The sequence below is a fragment of the Oncorhynchus masou genome, unplaced genomic scaffold (assembly GCF_036934945.1).
Source record: "Oncorhynchus masou masou isolate Uvic2021 unplaced genomic scaffold, UVic_Omas_1.1 unplaced_scaffold_486, whole genome shotgun sequence".
Taxonomy (NCBI): Eukaryota; Metazoa; Chordata; class Actinopteri; order Salmoniformes; family Salmonidae; genus Oncorhynchus; species Oncorhynchus masou.
Genome location: NW_027011254.1, coordinates 239090 through 257067, shown reverse-complemented (window position 1 = coordinate 257067; position 17978 = coordinate 239090). Strand labels below are relative to the sequence as shown.

Genomic DNA, 17978 nt, shown 5'->3' with positions numbered 1-17978 from the left:
CAGACAGGCGACTCGGCAGAGCGACAGACAGACAGGCAACTCGGCAGAGCAGAGCGACAGACAGACAGGCGACTCGGCAGAGCGACAGACAGACAGGCGACTCGGCAGGGCAGAGCGACAGACAGACAGGCGACTCGGCAGAGCGACAGACAGGCGACTCGGCAGAGCAACAGACAGACAGGCGACTCGGCAGAGCAGAGCAACAGACAGACAGGCGACTCGGCAGAGCAGAGCAACAGACAGACAGGCGACTCGGCAGATCGACAGACAGACAGGCGACTCGGCAGGGCAGAGCGACAGACAGACAGGCGACTCGGCAGAGCGACAGACAGACAGGCGACTCGGCAGGGCAGAGCGACAGACAGACAGGCGACTCGGCAGAGCGACAGACAGGCGACTCGGCAGAGCAACAGACAGACAGGCGACTCGGCAGAGCAGAGCAACAGACAGACAGGCGACTCGGCAGAGCAGAGCAACAGACAGACAGGCGACTCGGCAGATCGACAGACAGACAGGCGACTCGGCAGGGCAGATCGACAGACAGGCGACTCGGCAGAGCAACAGACAGACAGGCGACTCGGCAGAGCAACAGACAGACAGGCGACTCGGCAGAGCAACAGACAGACAGGCGACTCGGCAGATCGACAGACAGACAGGCGACTCGGCAGAGCGACAGACAGGCGACTCGGCAGAGCGACAGACAGGCGACTCGGCAGAGCGACAGACAGACAGGCAACTCGGCAGAGCAGAGCGACAGACAGACAGGCGACTCGGCAGAGCAACAGACAGACAGGCGACTCGGCAGAGCGACAGACAGACAGGCGACTCGGCAGATCGACAGACAGACAGGCGACTCGGCAGGGCAGATCGACAGACAGACAGGCGACTCGGCAGGGCAGAGCGACAGACAGACAGGCGACTCGGCAGGGCAGAGCGACAGACAGACAGGCGACTCGGCAGGGCAGAGCGACAGACAGACAGGCGACTCGGCAGAGCGACAGACAGGCGACTCGGCAGATCGACAGACAGACAGGCAACTCGGCAGAGCAGAGCGACAGACAGACAGGCGACTCGGCAGGGCAGAGCGACAGACAGACAGGCGACTCGGCAGGGCAGAGCGACAGACAGACAGGCGACTCGGCAGAGCGACAGACAGGCGACTCGGCAGAGCAACAGACAGACAGGCGACTCGGCAGAGCAGAGCAACAGACAGACAGGCGACTCGGCAGAGCAGAGCAACAGACAGACAGGCGACTCGGCAGATCGACAGACAGACAGGCGACTCGGCAGGGCAGATCGACAGACAGGCGACTCGGCAGAGCGACAGACAGACAGGCGACTCGGCAGAGCAACAGACAGACAGGCGACTCGGCAGAGCGACAGACAGGCGACTTCCGGCAGAGCGACAGACAGGCAACTCGGCAGAGCAGAGCGACAGACAGACAGGCGACTCGGCAGAGCAACAGACAGACAGGCGACTCGGCAGAGCGACAGACAGACAGGCGACTCGGCAGATCGACAGACAGACAGGCGACTCGGCAGGGCAGATCGACAGACAGACAGGCGACTCGGCAGGGCAGAGTGACAGACAGACAGGCGACTCGGCAGAGCGACAGACAGGCGACTCGGCAGGGCAGAGCAACAGACAGACAGGCGACTCGGCAGAGCGACAGACAGGCGACTCGGCAGGGCAGAGCAACAGACAGACAGGCGACTCGGCAGAGCGACAGACAGACAGGCGACTCGGCAGGGCAGAGCAACAGACAGACAGGCGACTCGGCAGAGCAGAGTGACAGACAGACAGGCGACTCGGCAGAGCAACAGACAGGCGACTCGGCAGGGCAGAGTGACAGACAGACAGGCGACTCGGCAGAGCGACAGACAGGCGACTGGCAGGGCAGAGCAACAGACAGACAGGCGACTCGGCAGAGCGACAGACAGACAGGCGACTCGGCAGGGCAGAGTGACAGACAGACAGGCGACTCGGCAGAGCAACAGACAGGCGACTCGGCAGAGCAACAGACAGACAGGCGACTCGGTAGAGCGACAGACAGACAGGCGACTCGGTAGAGCGACAGACAGACAGGTGACTCGGCAGAGCGACAGACAGACAGGTGACTCGGCAGAGCGACAGACAGACAGGTGACTCGGCAGAGCAACAGACAGACAGGCGACTCGGTAGAGCAGAGCGACAGACAGACAGGCGACTCGGTAGAGCAGAGCGACAGACAGACAGGTGACTCGGCAGAGCGACAGACAGACAGGTGACTCGGCAGAGCAACAGACAGACAGGCGACTCGGTAGAGCAGAGCGACAGACAGACAGGCGACTCGGCAGAGCAAGACAGACAGACAGGCGACTCGGTAGAGCAGAGCGACAGACAGGCGACTCGGTAGAGCAGAGCGACAGACAGGCGACTCGGTAGAGCAGAGCGACAGACAGACAGGCGACTCGGCAGAGCAGAGTGACAGACAGGCGACTCGGTAGTGTCAACTGATTCTTTATTAGACACATCACAGGTACATCCTCCATCTGATGACATAGGAACCATCCCAAATAGCACCCTGGGTCCTTGACAGTGAACTATTTCTGACCATGGGCCCATAGGGACACGTCACAGAGGATAGCCGCTATAGGACTCTGGTCTAAAGTAGTGCACTATATAGGGACTAGTGTGCTATAGGACTCTGGTCTAAAGTAGTGCACTATACAGGGACTAGTGTGCTATAGGACTCTGGTCTAAAGTAGTGCACTATATAGGGAATAGGGTTCTATAGGACTCTGGTCTAAAGTAGTGCACTATATAGGGACTAGTGTGCTATAGGACTCTGGTCTAAAGTAGTGCACTATATAGGGACTAGTGTGCTATAGGACTCTGGTCTAAAGTAGTGCACTATATAGGGACTAGTGTGCTATAGAACTATGGTCTAAGGTAGTGCACTATATAGGGACTAGTGTGCTATAGGACTCTGGTCTAAAGTAGTGCACTATATAGGGACTAGTGTGCCATCTGGTCACATTTGCGACTCAGCACATTCTTCAATGGTGACTTGGTGTTGTAGCGCCGAAGTCGTTTTAGACACAAAACACCTGTTGTTGTTATTATTACATTAGAAAAAACACACTGATGTGGAATGTGGTACATCCCGGGGTCGTCAAGTTGACCTATGACCCTTCGTTTACATAAACAAACAATCAGCAGTAATGTCAGCTCAGAGAGGGTGTGTGTGTGTGTGTGTGTAGTCAGTGCTTTTTAAATCAGATACTTCTTAGCGTGGTCAGACTGTTACTGGCCGCTTGGAGGGGGGTTGTCAGGGAAACGAGGGGGGTTGTCAGGGAAACGGGAGGGGGGGTTAGCTGGTCCTTCACATGATCCTCAGCCCCTGGATGGACGCCTCCAGACTCTGTGGAGACAACAACACATCGGTCAATAACAGAGTCACCAGTCTACTGACTAAGGCTGGTCTACAGCTGGGGGCCATGTTGTCCTGTCAATAACAGAGTCACCAGTCTACTGACTAAGGCTGGTCTACAGCTGGGGGCCATGTTGTCCTGTCAGAGTCACCAGTCTACTGACTAAGGCTGGTCTACAGCTGGGGGCCATGTTGTCCTGTCAATAACAGAGTCACCAGTCTACTGACTAAGGCTGGTCTTCAGCTGGGGGCCATGTTGTCCTGTCTAACAGAGTCACCAGTCTACTGACTAAGGCTGGTCTACAGCTGGGGGCCATGTTGTCCTGTCAATAACAGAGTCACCAGTCTACTGACTAAGGCTGGTCTACAGCTGGGGGCCATGTTGTCCTGTCAATAACAGAGTCACCAGTCTACTGACTAAGGCTGGTCTTCAGCTGGGGGCCATGTTGTCCTGTCAATAACAGAGTCACCAGTCTACTGACTAAGGCTGGTCTACAGCTGGTGGCCATGTTGTCCTGTCAATAACAGAGTCACCAGTCTACTGACTAAGGCTGGTCTTCAGCTGGGGGCCATGTTGTCCTGTCAGAGTCACCAGTCTACTGACTAAGGCTGGTCTACAGCTGGGGGCCATGTTGTCCTGTCAATAACAGAGTCACCAGTCTACTGACTAAGGCTGGTCTTCAGCTGGGGGCCATGTTGTCCTGTCAATAACAGAGTCACCAGTCTACTGACTAAGGCTGGTCTTCAGCTGGGGGCCATGTTGTCCTGTCAATAACAGAGTCACCAGTCTACTGACTAAGGCTGGTCTACAGCTGGGGGCCATGTTGTCCTGTCAATAACAGAGTCACCAGTCTACTGACTAAGGCTGGTCTTCAGCTGGGGGCCATGTTGTCCTGTCAATAACAGAGTCACCAGTCTACTGACTAAGGCTGGTCTACAGTTGGGGGCCATGTTGTCCTGTCAATAACAGAGTCACCAGTCTACTGACTAAGGCTGGTCTTCAGCTGGGGGCCATGTTGTCCTGTCAATAACAGAGTCACCAGTCTACTGACTAAGGCTGGTCTTCAGCTGGGGGCCATGTTGTCCTGTCAATAACAGAGTCACCAGTCTACTGACTAAGGCTGGTCTTCAGCTGGGGGCCATGTTGTCCTGTCAATAACAGAGTCACCAGTCTACTGACTAAGGCTGGTCTTCAGCTGGGGGCCATGTTGTCCTGTCAATAACAGAGTCACCAGTCTACTGACTAAGGCTGGTCTACAGCTGGGGGCCATGTTGTCCTGTCAATAACAGAGTCACCAGTCTACTGACTAAGGCTGGTCTTCAGCTGGGGGCCATGTTGTCCTGTCAATAACAGAGTCACCAGTCTACTGACTAAGGCTGGTCTTCAGCTGGGGGCCATGTTGTCCTGTCTAACAGAGTCACCAGTCTACTGACTAAGGCTGGTCTACAGCTGGGGGCCATGTTGTCCTGTCAATAACAGAGTCACCAGTCTACTGACTAAGGCTGGTCTTCAGCTGGGGGCCATGTTGTCCTGTCAGAGTCACCAGTCTACTGACTAAGGCTGGTCTTCAGCTGGGGGCCATGTTGTCCTGTCAGAGTCACCAGTCTACTGACTAAGGCTGGTCTACAGCTGGGGGCCATGTTGTCCTGTCAATAACAGAGTCACCAGTCTACTGACTAAGGCTGGTCTTCAGCTGGGGGCCATGTTGTCCTGTCTAACAGAGTCACCAGTCTACTGACTAAGGCTGGTCTACAGCTGGGGGCCATGTTGTCCTGTCAATAACAGAGTCACCAGTCTACTGACTAAGGCTGGTCTACAGCTGGGGGCCATGTTGTCCTGTCAATAACAGAGTCACCAGTCTACTGACTAAGGCTGGTCTACAGCTGGGGGCCATGTTGTCCTGTCAATAACAGAGTCACCAGTCTACTGACTAAGGCTGGTCTTCAGCTGGGGGCCATGTTGTCCTGTCTAACAGAGTCACCAGTCTACTGACTAAGGCTGGTCTACAGCTGGGGGCCATGTTGTCCTGTCAGAGTCACCAGTCTACTGACTAAGGCTGGTCTTCAGCTGGGGGCCATGTTGTCCTGTCTAACAGAGTCACCAGTCTACTGACTAAGGCTGGTCTTCAGCTGGGGGCCATGTTGTCCTGTCAGAGTCACCAGTCTACTGACTAAGGCTGGTCTACAGCTGGGGGCCATGTTGTCCTGTCTAACAGAGTCACCAGTCTACTGACTAAGGCTGGTCTTCAGCTGGGGGCCATGTTGTCCTGTCTAACAGAGTCACCAGTCTACTGACTAAGGCTGGTCTACAGCTGGGGGCCATGTTGTCCTGTCTAACAGAGTCACCAGTCTACTGACTAAGGCTGGTCTTCAGCTGGGGGCCATGTTGTCCTGTCAATAACAGAGTCACCAGTCTACTGACTAAGGCTGGTCTACAGCTGGGGGCCATGTTGTCCTCGTCAATAACAGAGTCACCAGTCTACTGACTAAGGCTGGTCTTCAGCTGGGGGCCATGTTGTCCTGTCAATAACAGAGTCACCAGTCTACTGACTAAGGCTGGTCTACAGCTGGGGGCCATGTTGTCCTGTCAGAGTCACCAGTCTACTGACTAAGGCTGGTCTACAGCTGGGGGCCATGTTGTCCTGTCTAACAGAGTCACCAGTCTACTGACTAAGGCTGGTCTTCAGCTGGGGGCCATGTTGTCCTGTCAGAGTCACCAGTCTACTGACTAAGGCTGGTCTACAGCTGGGGGCCATGTTGTCCTGTCAATAACAGAGTCACCAGTCTACTGACTAAGGCTGGTCTACAGCTGGGGGCCATGTTGTCCTGTCAATAACAGAGTCACCAGTCTACTGACTAAGGCTGGTCTTCAGCTGGGGGCCATGTTGTCCTGTCAGAGTCACCAGTCTACTGACTAAGGCTGGTCTACAGCTGGGGGCCATGTTGTCCTGTCAATAACAGAGTCACCAGTCTACTGACTAAGGCTGGTCTTCAGCTGGGGGCCATGTTGTCCTGTCAGAGTCACCAGTCTACTGACTAAGGCTGGTCTTCAGCTGGGGGCCATGTTGTCCTGTCTAACAGAGTCACCAGTCTACTGACTAAGGCTGGTCTACAGCTGGGGGCCATGTTGTCCTGTCAATAACAGAGTCACCAGTCTACTGACTAAGGCTGGTCTACAGCTGGGGGCCATGTTGTCCTGTCAATAACAGAGTCACCAGTCTACTGACTAAGGCTGGTCTACAGTTGGGGGCCATGTTGTCCTGTCAATAACAGAGTCACCAGTCTACTGACTAAGGCTGGTCTACAGTTGGGGGCCATGTTGTCCTGTCAATAACAGAGTCACCAGTCTACTGACTAAGGCTGGTCTTCAGCTGGGGGCCATGTTGTCCTGTCAATAACAGAGTCACCAGTCTACTGACTAAGGCTGGTCTACAGCTGGGGGCCATGTTGTCCTGTCAATAACAGAGTCACCAGTCTACTGACTAAGGCTGGTCTACAGTTGGGGGCCATGTTGTCCTGTCAATAACAGAGTCACCAGTCTACTGACTAAGGCTGGTCTACAGTTGGGGGCCATGTTGTCCTGTCAATAACAGAGTCACCAGTCTACTGACTAAGGCTGGTCTTCAGCTGGGGGCCATGTTGTCCTGTCAATAACAGAGTCACCAGTCTACTGACTAAGGCTGGTCTTCAGCTGGGGGCCATGTTGTCCTGTCAATAACAGAGTCACCAGTCTACTGACTAAGGCTGGTCTACAGCTGGGGGCCATGTTGTCCTGTCAATAACAGAGTCACCAGTCTACTGACTAAGGCTGGTCTTCAGCTGGGGGCCATGTTGTCCTGTCAATAACAGAGTCACCAGTCTACTGACTAAGGCTGGTCTTCAGCTGGGGGCCATGTTGTCCTGTCAATAACAGAGTCACCAGTCTACTGACTAAGGCTGGTCTACAGCTGGGGGCCATGTTGTCCAGTCAATAACAGAGTCACCAGTCTACTGACTAAGGCTGGTCTTCAGCTGGGGGCCATGTTGTCCTGTCAGAGTCACCAGTCTACTGACTAAGGCTGGTCTACAGCTGGGGGCCATGTTGTCCTGTCAATAACAGAGTCACCAGTCTACTGACTAAGGCTGGTCTACAGCTGGGGGCCATGTTGTCCTGTCAGAGTCACCAGTCTACTGACTAAGGCTGGTCGACAGCTGGGGGCCATGTTGTCCTGTCAATAACAGAGTCACCAGTCTACTGACTAAGGCTGGTCTTCAGCTGGGGGCCATGTTGTCCTGTCAATAACAGAGTCACCAGTCTACTGACTAAGGCTGGTCTTCAGCTGGGGGCCATGTTGTCCTGTCAATAACAGAGTCACCAGTCTACTGACTAAGGCTGGTCTACAGCTGGGGGCCATGTTGTCCTGTCAGAGTCACCAGTCTACTGACTAAGGCTGGTCTTCAGCTGGGGGCCATGTTGTCCTGTCTAACAGAGTCACCAGTCTACTGACTAAGGCTGGTCTACAGCTGGGGGCCATGTTGTCCTGTCTAACAGAGTCACCAGTCTACTGACTAAGGCTGGTCTTCAGCTGGGGGCCATGTTGTCCTGTCAATAACAGAGTCACCAGTCTACTGACTAAGGCTGGTCTACAGCTGGGGGCCATGTTGTCCTGTCAATAACAGAGTCACCAGTCTACTGACTAAGGCTGGTCTTCAGCTGGGGGCCATGTTGTCCTGTCAATAACAGAGTCACCAGTCTACTGACTAAGGCTGGTCTACAGCTGGGGGCCATGTTGTCCTGTCAATAACAGAGTCACCAGTCTACTGACTAAGGCTGGTCTTCAGCTGGGGGCCATGTTGTCCTGTCAATAACAGAGTCACCAGTCTACTGACTAAGGCTGGTCTACAGCTGGGGGCCATGTTGTCCTGTCAATAACAGAGTCACCAGTCTACTGACTAAGGCTGGTCTTCAGCTGGGGGCCATGTTGTCCTGTCTAACAGAGTCACCAGTCTACTGACTAAGGCTGGTCTACAGCTGGGGGCCATGTTGTCCTGTCTAACAGAGTCACCAGTCTACTGACTAAGGCTGGTCTACAGCTGGGGGCCATGTTGTCCTGTCAATAACAGAGTCACCAGTCTACTGACTAAGGCTGGTCTACAGCTGGGGGCCATGTTGTCCTGTCAATAACAGAGTCACCAGTCTACTGACTAAGGCTGGTCTACAGCTGGGGGCCATGTTGTCCTGTCAATAACAGAGTCACCAGTCTACTGACTAAGGCTGGTCTACAGCTGGGGGCCATGTTGTCCTGTCAATAACAGAGTCACCAGTCTACTGACTAAGGCTGGTCTACAGCTGGGGGCCATGTTGTCCTGTCAATAACAGAGTCACCAGTCTACTGACTAAGGCTGGTCTACAGCTGGGGGCCATGTTGTCCTGTCAATAACAGAGTCACCAGTCTACTGACTAAGGCTGGTCTACAGCTGGGGGCCATGTTGTCCTCGTCAATAACAGAGTCACCAGTCTACTGACTAAGGCTGGTCTTCAGCTGGGGGCCATGTTGTCCTGTCTAACAGAGTCACCAGTCTACTGACTAAGGCTGGTCTTCAGCTGGGGGCCATGTTGTCCTGTCTAACAGAGTCACCAGTCTACTGACTAAGGCTGGTCTACAGCTGGGGGCCATGTTGTCCTGTCTAACAGAGTCACCAGTCTACTGACTAAGGCTGGTCTACAGCTGGGGGCCATGTTGTCCTGTCTAACAGAGTCACCAGTCTACTGACTAAGGCTGGTCTACAGCTGGGGGCCATGTTGTCCTGTCTAACAGAGTCACCAGTCTACTGACTAAGGCTGGTCTACAGCTGGGGGCCATGTTGTCCTGTCAATAACAGAGTCACCAGTCTACTGACTAAGGCTGGTCTACAGCTGGGGGCCATGTTGTCCTGTCAATAACAGAGTCACCAGTCTACTGACTAAGGCTGGTCTATAGCTGGGGGCCATGTTGTCCTGTCAATAACAGAGTCACCAGTCTACTGACTAAGGCTGGTCTACAGCTGGGGGCCATGTTGTCCTGTCAATAACAGAGTCACCAGTCTACTGACTAAGGCTGGTCTACAGCTGGGGGCCATGTTGTCCTGTCAATAACAGAGCCACCAGTCTACTGACTAAGGCTGGTCTACAGCTGGGGGCCATGTTGTCCTGTCAATAACAGAGTCACCAGTCTACTGACTAAGGCTGGTCTTCAGCTGGGGGCCATGTTGTCCTGTCAATAACAGAGTCACCAGTCTACTGACTAAGGCTGGTCTTCAGCTGGGGGCCATGTTGTCCTGTCAGAGTCACCAGTCTACTGACTAAGGCTGGTCTACAGCTGGGGGCCATGTTGTCCTGTCAATAACAGAGTCACCAGTCTACTGACTAAGGCTGGTCTACAGCTGGGGGCCATGTTGTCCTGTCTAACAGAGTCACCAGTCTACTGACTAAGGCTGGTCTACAGCTGGGGGCCATGTTGTCCTGTCAATAACAGACACCAGTCTACTGACTAAGGCTGGTCTACAGCTGGGGGCCATGTTGTACTGTCAATAACAGAGTCACCAGTCTACTGACTAAGGCTGGTCTACAGCTGGGGGCCATGTTGTCCTGTCTAACAGAGTCACCAGTCTACTGACTAAGGCTGGTCTACAGCTGGGGGCCATGTTGTCCTGTCAGAGTCACCAGTCTACTGACTAAGGCTGGTCTTCAGCTGGGGGCCATGTTGTCCTGTCTAACAGAGTCACCAGTCTACTGACTAAGGCTGGTCTACAGCTGGGGGCCATGTTGTCCTGTCTAACAGAGTCACCAGTCTACTGACTAAGGCTGGTCTACAGCTGGGGGCCATGTTGTCCTGTCAATAACAGAGTCACCAGTCTACTGACTAAGGCTGGTCTACAGCTGGGGGCCATGTTGTCCTGTCTAACAGAGTCACCAGTCTACTGACTAAGGCTGGTCTTCAGCTGGGGGCCATGTTGTCCTCGTCAATAACAGAGTCACCAGTCTACTGACTAAGGCTGGTCTACAGCTGGGGGCCATGTTGTCCTGTCAATAACAGAGTCACCAGTCTACTGACTAAGGCTGGTCTACAGCTGGGGGCCATGTTGTCCTGTCAATAACAGAGTCACCAGTCTACTGACTAAGGCTGGTCTACAGCTGGGGGCCATGTTGTCCTGTCAATAACAGAGTCACCAGTCTACTGACTAAGGCTGGTCTACAGCTGGGGGCCATGTTGTCCTGTCTAACAGAGTCACCAGTCTACTGACTAAGGCTGGTCTACAGCTGGGGGCCATGTTGTCCTGTCAGAGTCACCAGTCTACTGACTAAGGCTGGTCTACAGCTGGGGGCCATGTTGTCCTCTTGTCAACATTTCATTCCAGTGAAGATCATTAATTACATTCTACTTTAAGGATTGAAAAATCACAATGTGATGACAACTAATTAATGAACCTGACCAGGAATGTGTCTCCGTGTGTGTGTGTGTGTGTGTCCGTCTCCGTGTGTGTGTCAGTCTCTGTGTCTCTCTGTCTGTGTGTCTCTCTGTGTCTGTGTGTCTCTCTGTGTCTCTCTGTGTGGGTCTGTGTGTCTGTTTGTCTCTCTGTCTCTCTGTGTGGGTCTGTGTGTCTGTGTCTGTGTGGGTCTGTGTGTCTCTGTGTGTGTGTCTCTGTGTGTGTCTCTCTGTGTGTGTCTCTCTGTGTGTGTCTCTCTGTGTGTGTCTCTCTGTGTGTGTCTCTCTGTGTGTGTCTCCGTGTCTGTGTTACCTTGAAGTCCCAGATGGTCATCGCTCCATCGATGCCCGTGGTGCAGAACTTACGACAGTCCCTCTGGTCTCCCTCATAGATAGAGACTTGACTGGAGGAGAGACAATAGAACAGGGTCAGTCAGTCCCTCTGGTCTCCCTCACAGATAGAGACTTGACTGGAGGAGAGACAATAGAACAGGGTCAGTCAGTCCCTCTGGTCTCCCTCACAGATAGAGACTTGACTGGAGGAGAGACAATAGAACAGGGTCAGTCAGTCCCTCTGGTCTCCCTCATAGATAGAGACTTGACTGGAGGAGAGACAATAGAACAGGGTCAGACAGACAGTCCCTCTGGTCTCCCTCATAGATAAACACTACAGTCGTGGCCAAAAGTTGAGACACAAATATTAATTTTCACCAAGTCTGCTGCCTCAGTTTGTATGATGGCAGTTTGCATATACTCCAGAATCTTATGAAGAGTGATCAGATGAATTGTAATTAATTGCAAAGTCCCGCTTTGCCATGCAAATGAACTGAATCCCCCAAAAAACATTTCCACTGCATTTCAGCCCTGCCACAAAAGGACCAGCTGACATCATGTCAGTGATTCTCTCGTTAACACAGGTGTGAGTGTTGACAAGGACAAGTCTGGAGATCACTCTGTCATGCTGATTGAGTTTGAAAAACAGACTGGAAGTTTTAATAGGAGGGTGGTGCTTGGAGTCATTGTTCTTCCTCTGTCAACCATGGTTGCCTGCAAGGAAACACGTGCCGTCATCATTGCTTTGCACAAAAAAGGCTTCACAGGCAAGGATATTGCTGCCAGTAAGATTGCACCTAAATCAACCATTTATCGGATCATCAAGAACTTCAAGGAGAGCGGTTCAATTGTTGTGAAGAAGGCTTCATGACGCCCAAGAAAGTCCAGCAAGCGCCAGGACCGCCTCCTAAAATTGATTCAGCTGCGGGATCGGGGCACAACCAGTACAGAGCTTGCTCAGGAATGGCAGCAGGCAGGTGTGAGCGCATCTGCACGCACAGTGAGGCGAAGACTTTTGGAGGATGGCCTGTTGTCAAGAAGGGCAGCAAATAAGCCACTTCTCTCCAGGAAAAACATCAGGCACTGACTGATATTCTGCAAAAGGTACAGGGATTGGACTGTTGAGGACTGGGGTAAAGTCATTTTCTCTGATGAATCCCCTTTCAGGTTGTTTGGGGCATCCGGAAAAAAGCTTGTCCGGAGAAGACAAGGTGAGCACTACCATCAGTCCTGTGTCATGCCAACAGTAGAGCATCCTGAGACCATTCATGTGTGGGGTTGCTTCTCAGCCAAGGGAGTGGGCTCACTCACAATTTGCCTAAGAACATGAATAAAGAACCAACACCTCCGAGAGCAACTTCTCCTTGTTATTATTTTGGGTCCATGAAACTCCCCAAATCCCATTGAGAACTTGTGGTCAATCCTCAAGAGGCGGGTGGACAAACAAAACCCACAAATTCTGACAAACTCCAAGCATTGATTATGCAAGAATGGGCTGCCATCAGTCAGGATGTGGCCCAGAAGTTAATTGACAGCATGCCAGGGTGGATTGCAGAGGTCTTTAAAAAGAAGGGTCAACACTGCAAATATTGACATCAACTTCATGTCAATAAAAGCCTTTAACACTTATGAAATGCTTGTAATTATACTTCAGTATCCATAGTAACATCTGACAAAAATATCTAAAGACACTGAAGCAACAAACTTTGTGGAAATTATTATGTGTGTCATTCTCAAAACTTTTGGTAGATTAGAGACAATATAACAGGGTGCAGTGTGTGTGTGTGTGTGTGTGTGTCCGTCCTACGTGATAGAGTTCTGGTGCAGTGTGTGTGTGTGTGTCCTACGTGATAGAGTTCTGGTGCAGTGTGTGTGTGTGTGTGTCCTACGTGATAGAGTTCTGGTGCAGTGTGTGTGTGTGTGTGTCCTACGTGATAGAGTTCTGGTGCAGTGTGTGTGTGTGTGTGTCCTACGTGATAGAGTTCTGGTGCAGTGTGTGTGTGTGTGTGTCCTACGTGATAGAGTTCTGGTGCAGTGTGTGTGTGTGTGTGTCCTACGTGATAGAGTTCTGGTGCAGTGTCTCCAGGGCTGTGTTACGGTCCTCTGTGGTCGCCCTCTTGTCCATGTTTCTGAAGCGTTCCATAGCGGAGATGTTTCTAGTGATGGAGGCTTTAGGAAGGTCCAGCTTAGAGACAAACGTCAGGGACCCTCCGTCATCACAACGGAACAGCATGGGACAACAGTCATGACCCTGAGGAGAGACAGACGGAGAGAGAGACAGACGTCAGGGACCCTCCGTCAACGGAACAGCATACAGGTTTCCTTTCTGATTTATGAGAGGACAGATAGACAAGGGGACAGAGAGAGAGACAGACACGGGGACAGAGAGAGAGAGACATGGGGACAGAGAGAGGATGGAGAGAGAGACACGGGGACAGAGAGAGGATGGAGAGAGAGAGACACGGGGACAGAGAGAGAGAGACACGGGGACAGAGAGAGAGAGACAGACAAGGGGACAGAGAGAGACAGGGAGAGACAGACACGGGGACAGAGAGAGACGGAGAGACAGGGACAGAGAGAGAGAGAGAGACAAGGGGACAGAGAGAGAGAGAGAGAGACAAGGGGACAGAGAGAGAGAGAGACAGAGAGAGACGGAGAGACAGGGACAGAGAGAGAGAGAGACAAGGGGACAGAGAGAGAGAGAGAGAGAGAGAGACAAGGGGACAGAGAGAGAGAGAGAGAGAGAGAGAGAGACACGGGGACAGAGAGAGAGAGAGAGACACGGGGACAGAGAGAGAGAGAGAGACAGGGACAGAGAGACACGGGGAGAGAGAGAGACGGAGAGAGACTTACCGCTGCCACCACGCTGTTCTCAGAGATGAAGAGAACACTGAGCAGAGGGAGGAACTCCGTCTTCAGCTGAGACGGACTGAAACACACAGTTTGAATACACAGCGTTAGATAAACCCCCCAGAGAGACTCTTACCCCCCCCCCCCCAGAGAGGCTCTTACCCCCCCCTCCCAGAGAGACTCTTCCCCCCCCCAGAGAGACTCTTCCCCCTCCCAGAGAGACTCTTTCCCCCCCCCCCAGAGAGACTCTTCCCCCCAGAGAGACTCTTCCCCCCCCAGAGAGGCTCTTCCCCCCCCAGAGAGCCCCCCCAGAGAGACTCTTCCCCCCCCCCAGAGAGGCCCCCCCCCAGAGAGACTCTTCCCCCCCCCCAGAGAGACTCTTTCCCCCCCAGAGAGGCTCTTCCCCCCAGAGAGGCTCTTCCCCCCCCCCAGAGACTCTTCCCCCCCCCCAGAGAGACTCTTCCCCCCCCAGAGAGACTCTTCCCCCAGAGAGACTCTTCCCCCAGAGAGACTCTTCCCCCCAGAGAGACTCTTCCCCCCACCCCCAGAGAGACTCTTCCCCCACCCCCAGAGAGACTCTTCCCCCCCCAGAGAGACTCTTCCCCCCCCAGAGAGACTCTTCCCCCTCCCAGAGAGACTCTTCCCCCCAGAGAGACTCTTCCCCCAGAGAGGCTCTTACCCCCCCCCAGAGAGACTCTTCCCCCCAGAGAGACTCTTCCCCCCCCAGAGAGACTCTTCCCCCCAGAGAGACTCTTCCCCCCCCCCAGAGAGACTCTTCCCCCCCAGAGAGAGACTCTTCCCCCCCCCCAGAGAGACTCTTCCCCCCCCCCAGAGAGGCTCTTACCCCCCAGAGAGGCTCTTACCCCCCCCAGACTCTCCCCCAGAGAGGCGCTTCCCCCCAGAGAGGCTCTTCCCCCCCCAGAGAGGCTCTTTCCCCCCCCAGAGAGACTCTTCCCCCAGAGAGACTCTTTCCCCCAGAGAGACTCTTTCCCCCCCCCCCCCCCAGAGAGACTCTTCCCCCCCCAGAGAGGCTCCTGCCCCCCCCCCAGAGAGACTCTTCCCCCCAGAGAGACTCTTACCCCCCCCCAGAGAGACTCTTACCCCCCCAGAGAGACTCTTCCCCCCAGAGAGACTCTTCCCCCCCCAGAGAGACTCTTCCCCCCCCAGAGAGACTCTTCCCCCCAGAGAGACTCTTCCCCCCAGAGAGACTCTTCCCCCCCCAGAGAGACTCTTCCCCTCCCCCAGAGAGACTCTTCCCCCCCCCCCCAGAGAGACTCTTCCCCTCCCCCAGAGAGACTCTTCCCCCCCCCCAGAGAGACTCTTCCCCTCCCCCAGAGAGACTCTTCCCCCAGAGAGGCTCTTACCCCCCCTCCCAGAGAGACTCTTTCCCCCCCCCCAGAGAGACTCTTTCCCCCCCAGAGAGACTCTTTCCCCCCAGAGAGACTCTTTCCCCCCAGAGAGACTCTTACCCCCCCCAGAGAGGCTCTTACCCCCCCCAGAGAGACTCTTCCCCCCCCAGAGAGACTCTTCCCCCCAGAGAGACTCTTACCCCCCCACCTAGAGAGACTCTTACCCCCCCCCAGAGAGACTTTCCCCCCCAGAGAGACTTTCCCCCCCCAGAGAGACTCTCCCCCCCCAGAGAGACTCTCCCCCCCCCCCCAGAGACTCTCCCCCCCCCCCCAGAGAGACTCTTCCCCCCAGAGAGACTCTTCCCCCCCCAGAGAGACTCTTCCCCCCCCAGAGAGACTCTTCCCCCCCCCCCCAGAGACTCTTCCCCCCCCCCTGAGAGAGACTCTTCCCCCCCCAGAGAGACTCTACCCCCCCCAGAGACTCTACCCCCCCCCAGAGAGACTCTACCCCCCCCCCCAGAGAGACTCTACCCCCCCCCCCAGAGAGACTCTTCCCCCCCCAGAGAGACTCTACCCCCCCCCAGAGAGACTCTACCCCCCCCCAGAGAGACTCTTCCCCCCCCCCAGAGAGACTCTTCCCCCCCCAGAGAGACTCTACCCCCCCCCCCCCAGAGAGACTCTACCCCCCCCCCAGAGAGACTCTACCCCCCCCCAGAGAGACTCTACCCCCCCCCAGAGAGACTCTACCCCCCCCCAGAGAGACTCTACCCCCCCCCCAGAGAGACTCTTCCCCCCCCCCAGAGAGACTCTTCCCCCCAGAGAGACTCTTCCCCCCAGAGAGACTCCCCCCCCCCCGAGAGACTCCCCCCCCCCCAGAGAGACTCTACCCCCCCCCCCAGAGAGACTCTCCCCCCCCAGAGAGACTCTCCCCCCAGAGAGACTCTCCCCCCAGAGAGACTCACGTGGATCCCTTGGTACCGTCCACCACAGTAACAGTGGAGTCGTGTGAGACCCAGGCCAGTCTGTTACCAGAGGAGGAGAAGGACACAGAGTGGACCCATCCTCCCCCCCCAGCACCCCCAAACTCAGCCAGCACCGCCCCAAACGGCATCTTGGACCCCCAGGGGGTGGGGCCCGGCTTCTCCTCCACCTCCTTGATGTAGGCCGAGAACACCCTGGGGGAGAGAGAGGGGGGTAATATATTATAACTATTGATCAGGGGGCTGTACGTATCAATACCTACTGATCAGGGGGCTGTACGTATCAATACCTATTGATCAGGGGGCTGTACGTCTCAATACCTATTGATCAGGGGGCTGTACGTATCAATACCTATTGATCAGGGGGCTGTACGTATCAATACCTATTGATCAGGGGGCTGTACGTCTCAATACCTATTGATCAGGGGGCTGTACGTATCAATACCTACTGATCAGGGGGCTGTACGTATCAATACCTACTGATCAGGGGGCTGTACGTATCAATACCTACTGATCAGGGGGCTGTACGTATCAATACCTACTGATCAGGGGGCTGTACGTATCAATACCTACTGATCAGGGGGCTGTCCGTATCAATACCTATTGATCAGGGGGCTGTCCGTATCAATACCTATTGATCAGGGGGCTGTCCGTATCAATACCTATTGATCAGGGGGCTGTACGTATCAATACCTATTGATCAGGGGGCTGTACGTATCAATACCTATTGATCAGGGGGCTGCACGTATCAATACCTATTGATCAGGGGGCTGCACGTATCAATACCTATTGATCAGGGGGCTGCACGTATCAATACCTATTGATCAGGGGGCTGCACGTATCAATACCTATTGATCAGGGGGCTGCACGTATCAATACCTATTGATCAGGGGCTGCACGTATCAATACCTATTGATCAGGGGGCTGTACGTATCAATACCTATTGATCAGGGGGCTGTACGTATCAATACCTATTGATCAGGGGGCTGTACTTATCAATACCTATTGATCAGGGGGCTGTACGTATCAATACCTATTGATCAGGGGGCTGTACGTATCAATACCTATTGATCAGGGGGCTGTACGTATCAATACCTATTGATCAGGGGGCTGTACGTATCAATACCTATTGATCAGGGGGCTGTACGTATCAATACCTATTGATCAGGGGGCTGTACGTATCAATACCTATTGATCAGGGGGCTGTACGTATCAATACCTATTGATCAGGGGGCTGTACGTATCAATACCTATTGATCAGGGGGCTGTACGTATCAATACCTATTGATCAGGGGGCTGTACGTATCAATACCTATTGATCAGGGGGCTGTACGTATCAATACCTATTGATCAGGGGGCTGTACGTATCAATACCTATTGATCAGGGGGCTGCACGTATCAATACCTATTGATCAGGGGGCTGTCCGTATCAATACCTATTGATCAATACCTACTGATCAGGGGGCTGTACGTATCAATACCTATTGATCAGGGGGCTGTACGTATCAATACCTATTGATCAGGGGGCTGTACGTATCAATACCTATTGATCAGGGGCAGTACACCTGCATTGCTTGCTGTTTGGGGTTTTAGGCTGGGTTTCTGTAC

At 54.0% G+C, this 17978-nt stretch overlaps 1 protein-coding gene across 2 annotated transcripts in view; it reads right to left on the bottom strand.

Moving 5' to 3' along the window:
- Positions 1–3342: 3342 nt before the first annotated feature.
- LOC135535360 (actin-related protein 2/3 complex subunit 1A) overlaps positions 3343–17978 on the bottom strand; it is an 18663-nt gene continuing 4027 nt past the window's right edge. The window contains exons 6-10 of one of the 2 annotated variants that reach the window (XM_064962017.1): positions 16353–16565; positions 14045–14120; positions 13249–13442; positions 11172–11262; positions 3343–3404 (exon numbers count right to left, since the gene is read on the bottom strand). In XM_064962017.1, coding sequence (XP_064818089.1) covers positions 3366–3404; positions 11172–11262; positions 13249–13442; positions 14045–14120; positions 16353–16565 — 613 coding nt within the window. In that variant the 3' untranslated portion in view covers positions 3343–3365. Of the gene's footprint in view, positions 3405–11171; positions 11263–11381; positions 11461–13248; positions 13443–14044; positions 14121–16352; positions 16566–17978 lie in introns of those variants that run through there. The other variant, XM_064962018.1, reaches the window with a different exon arrangement.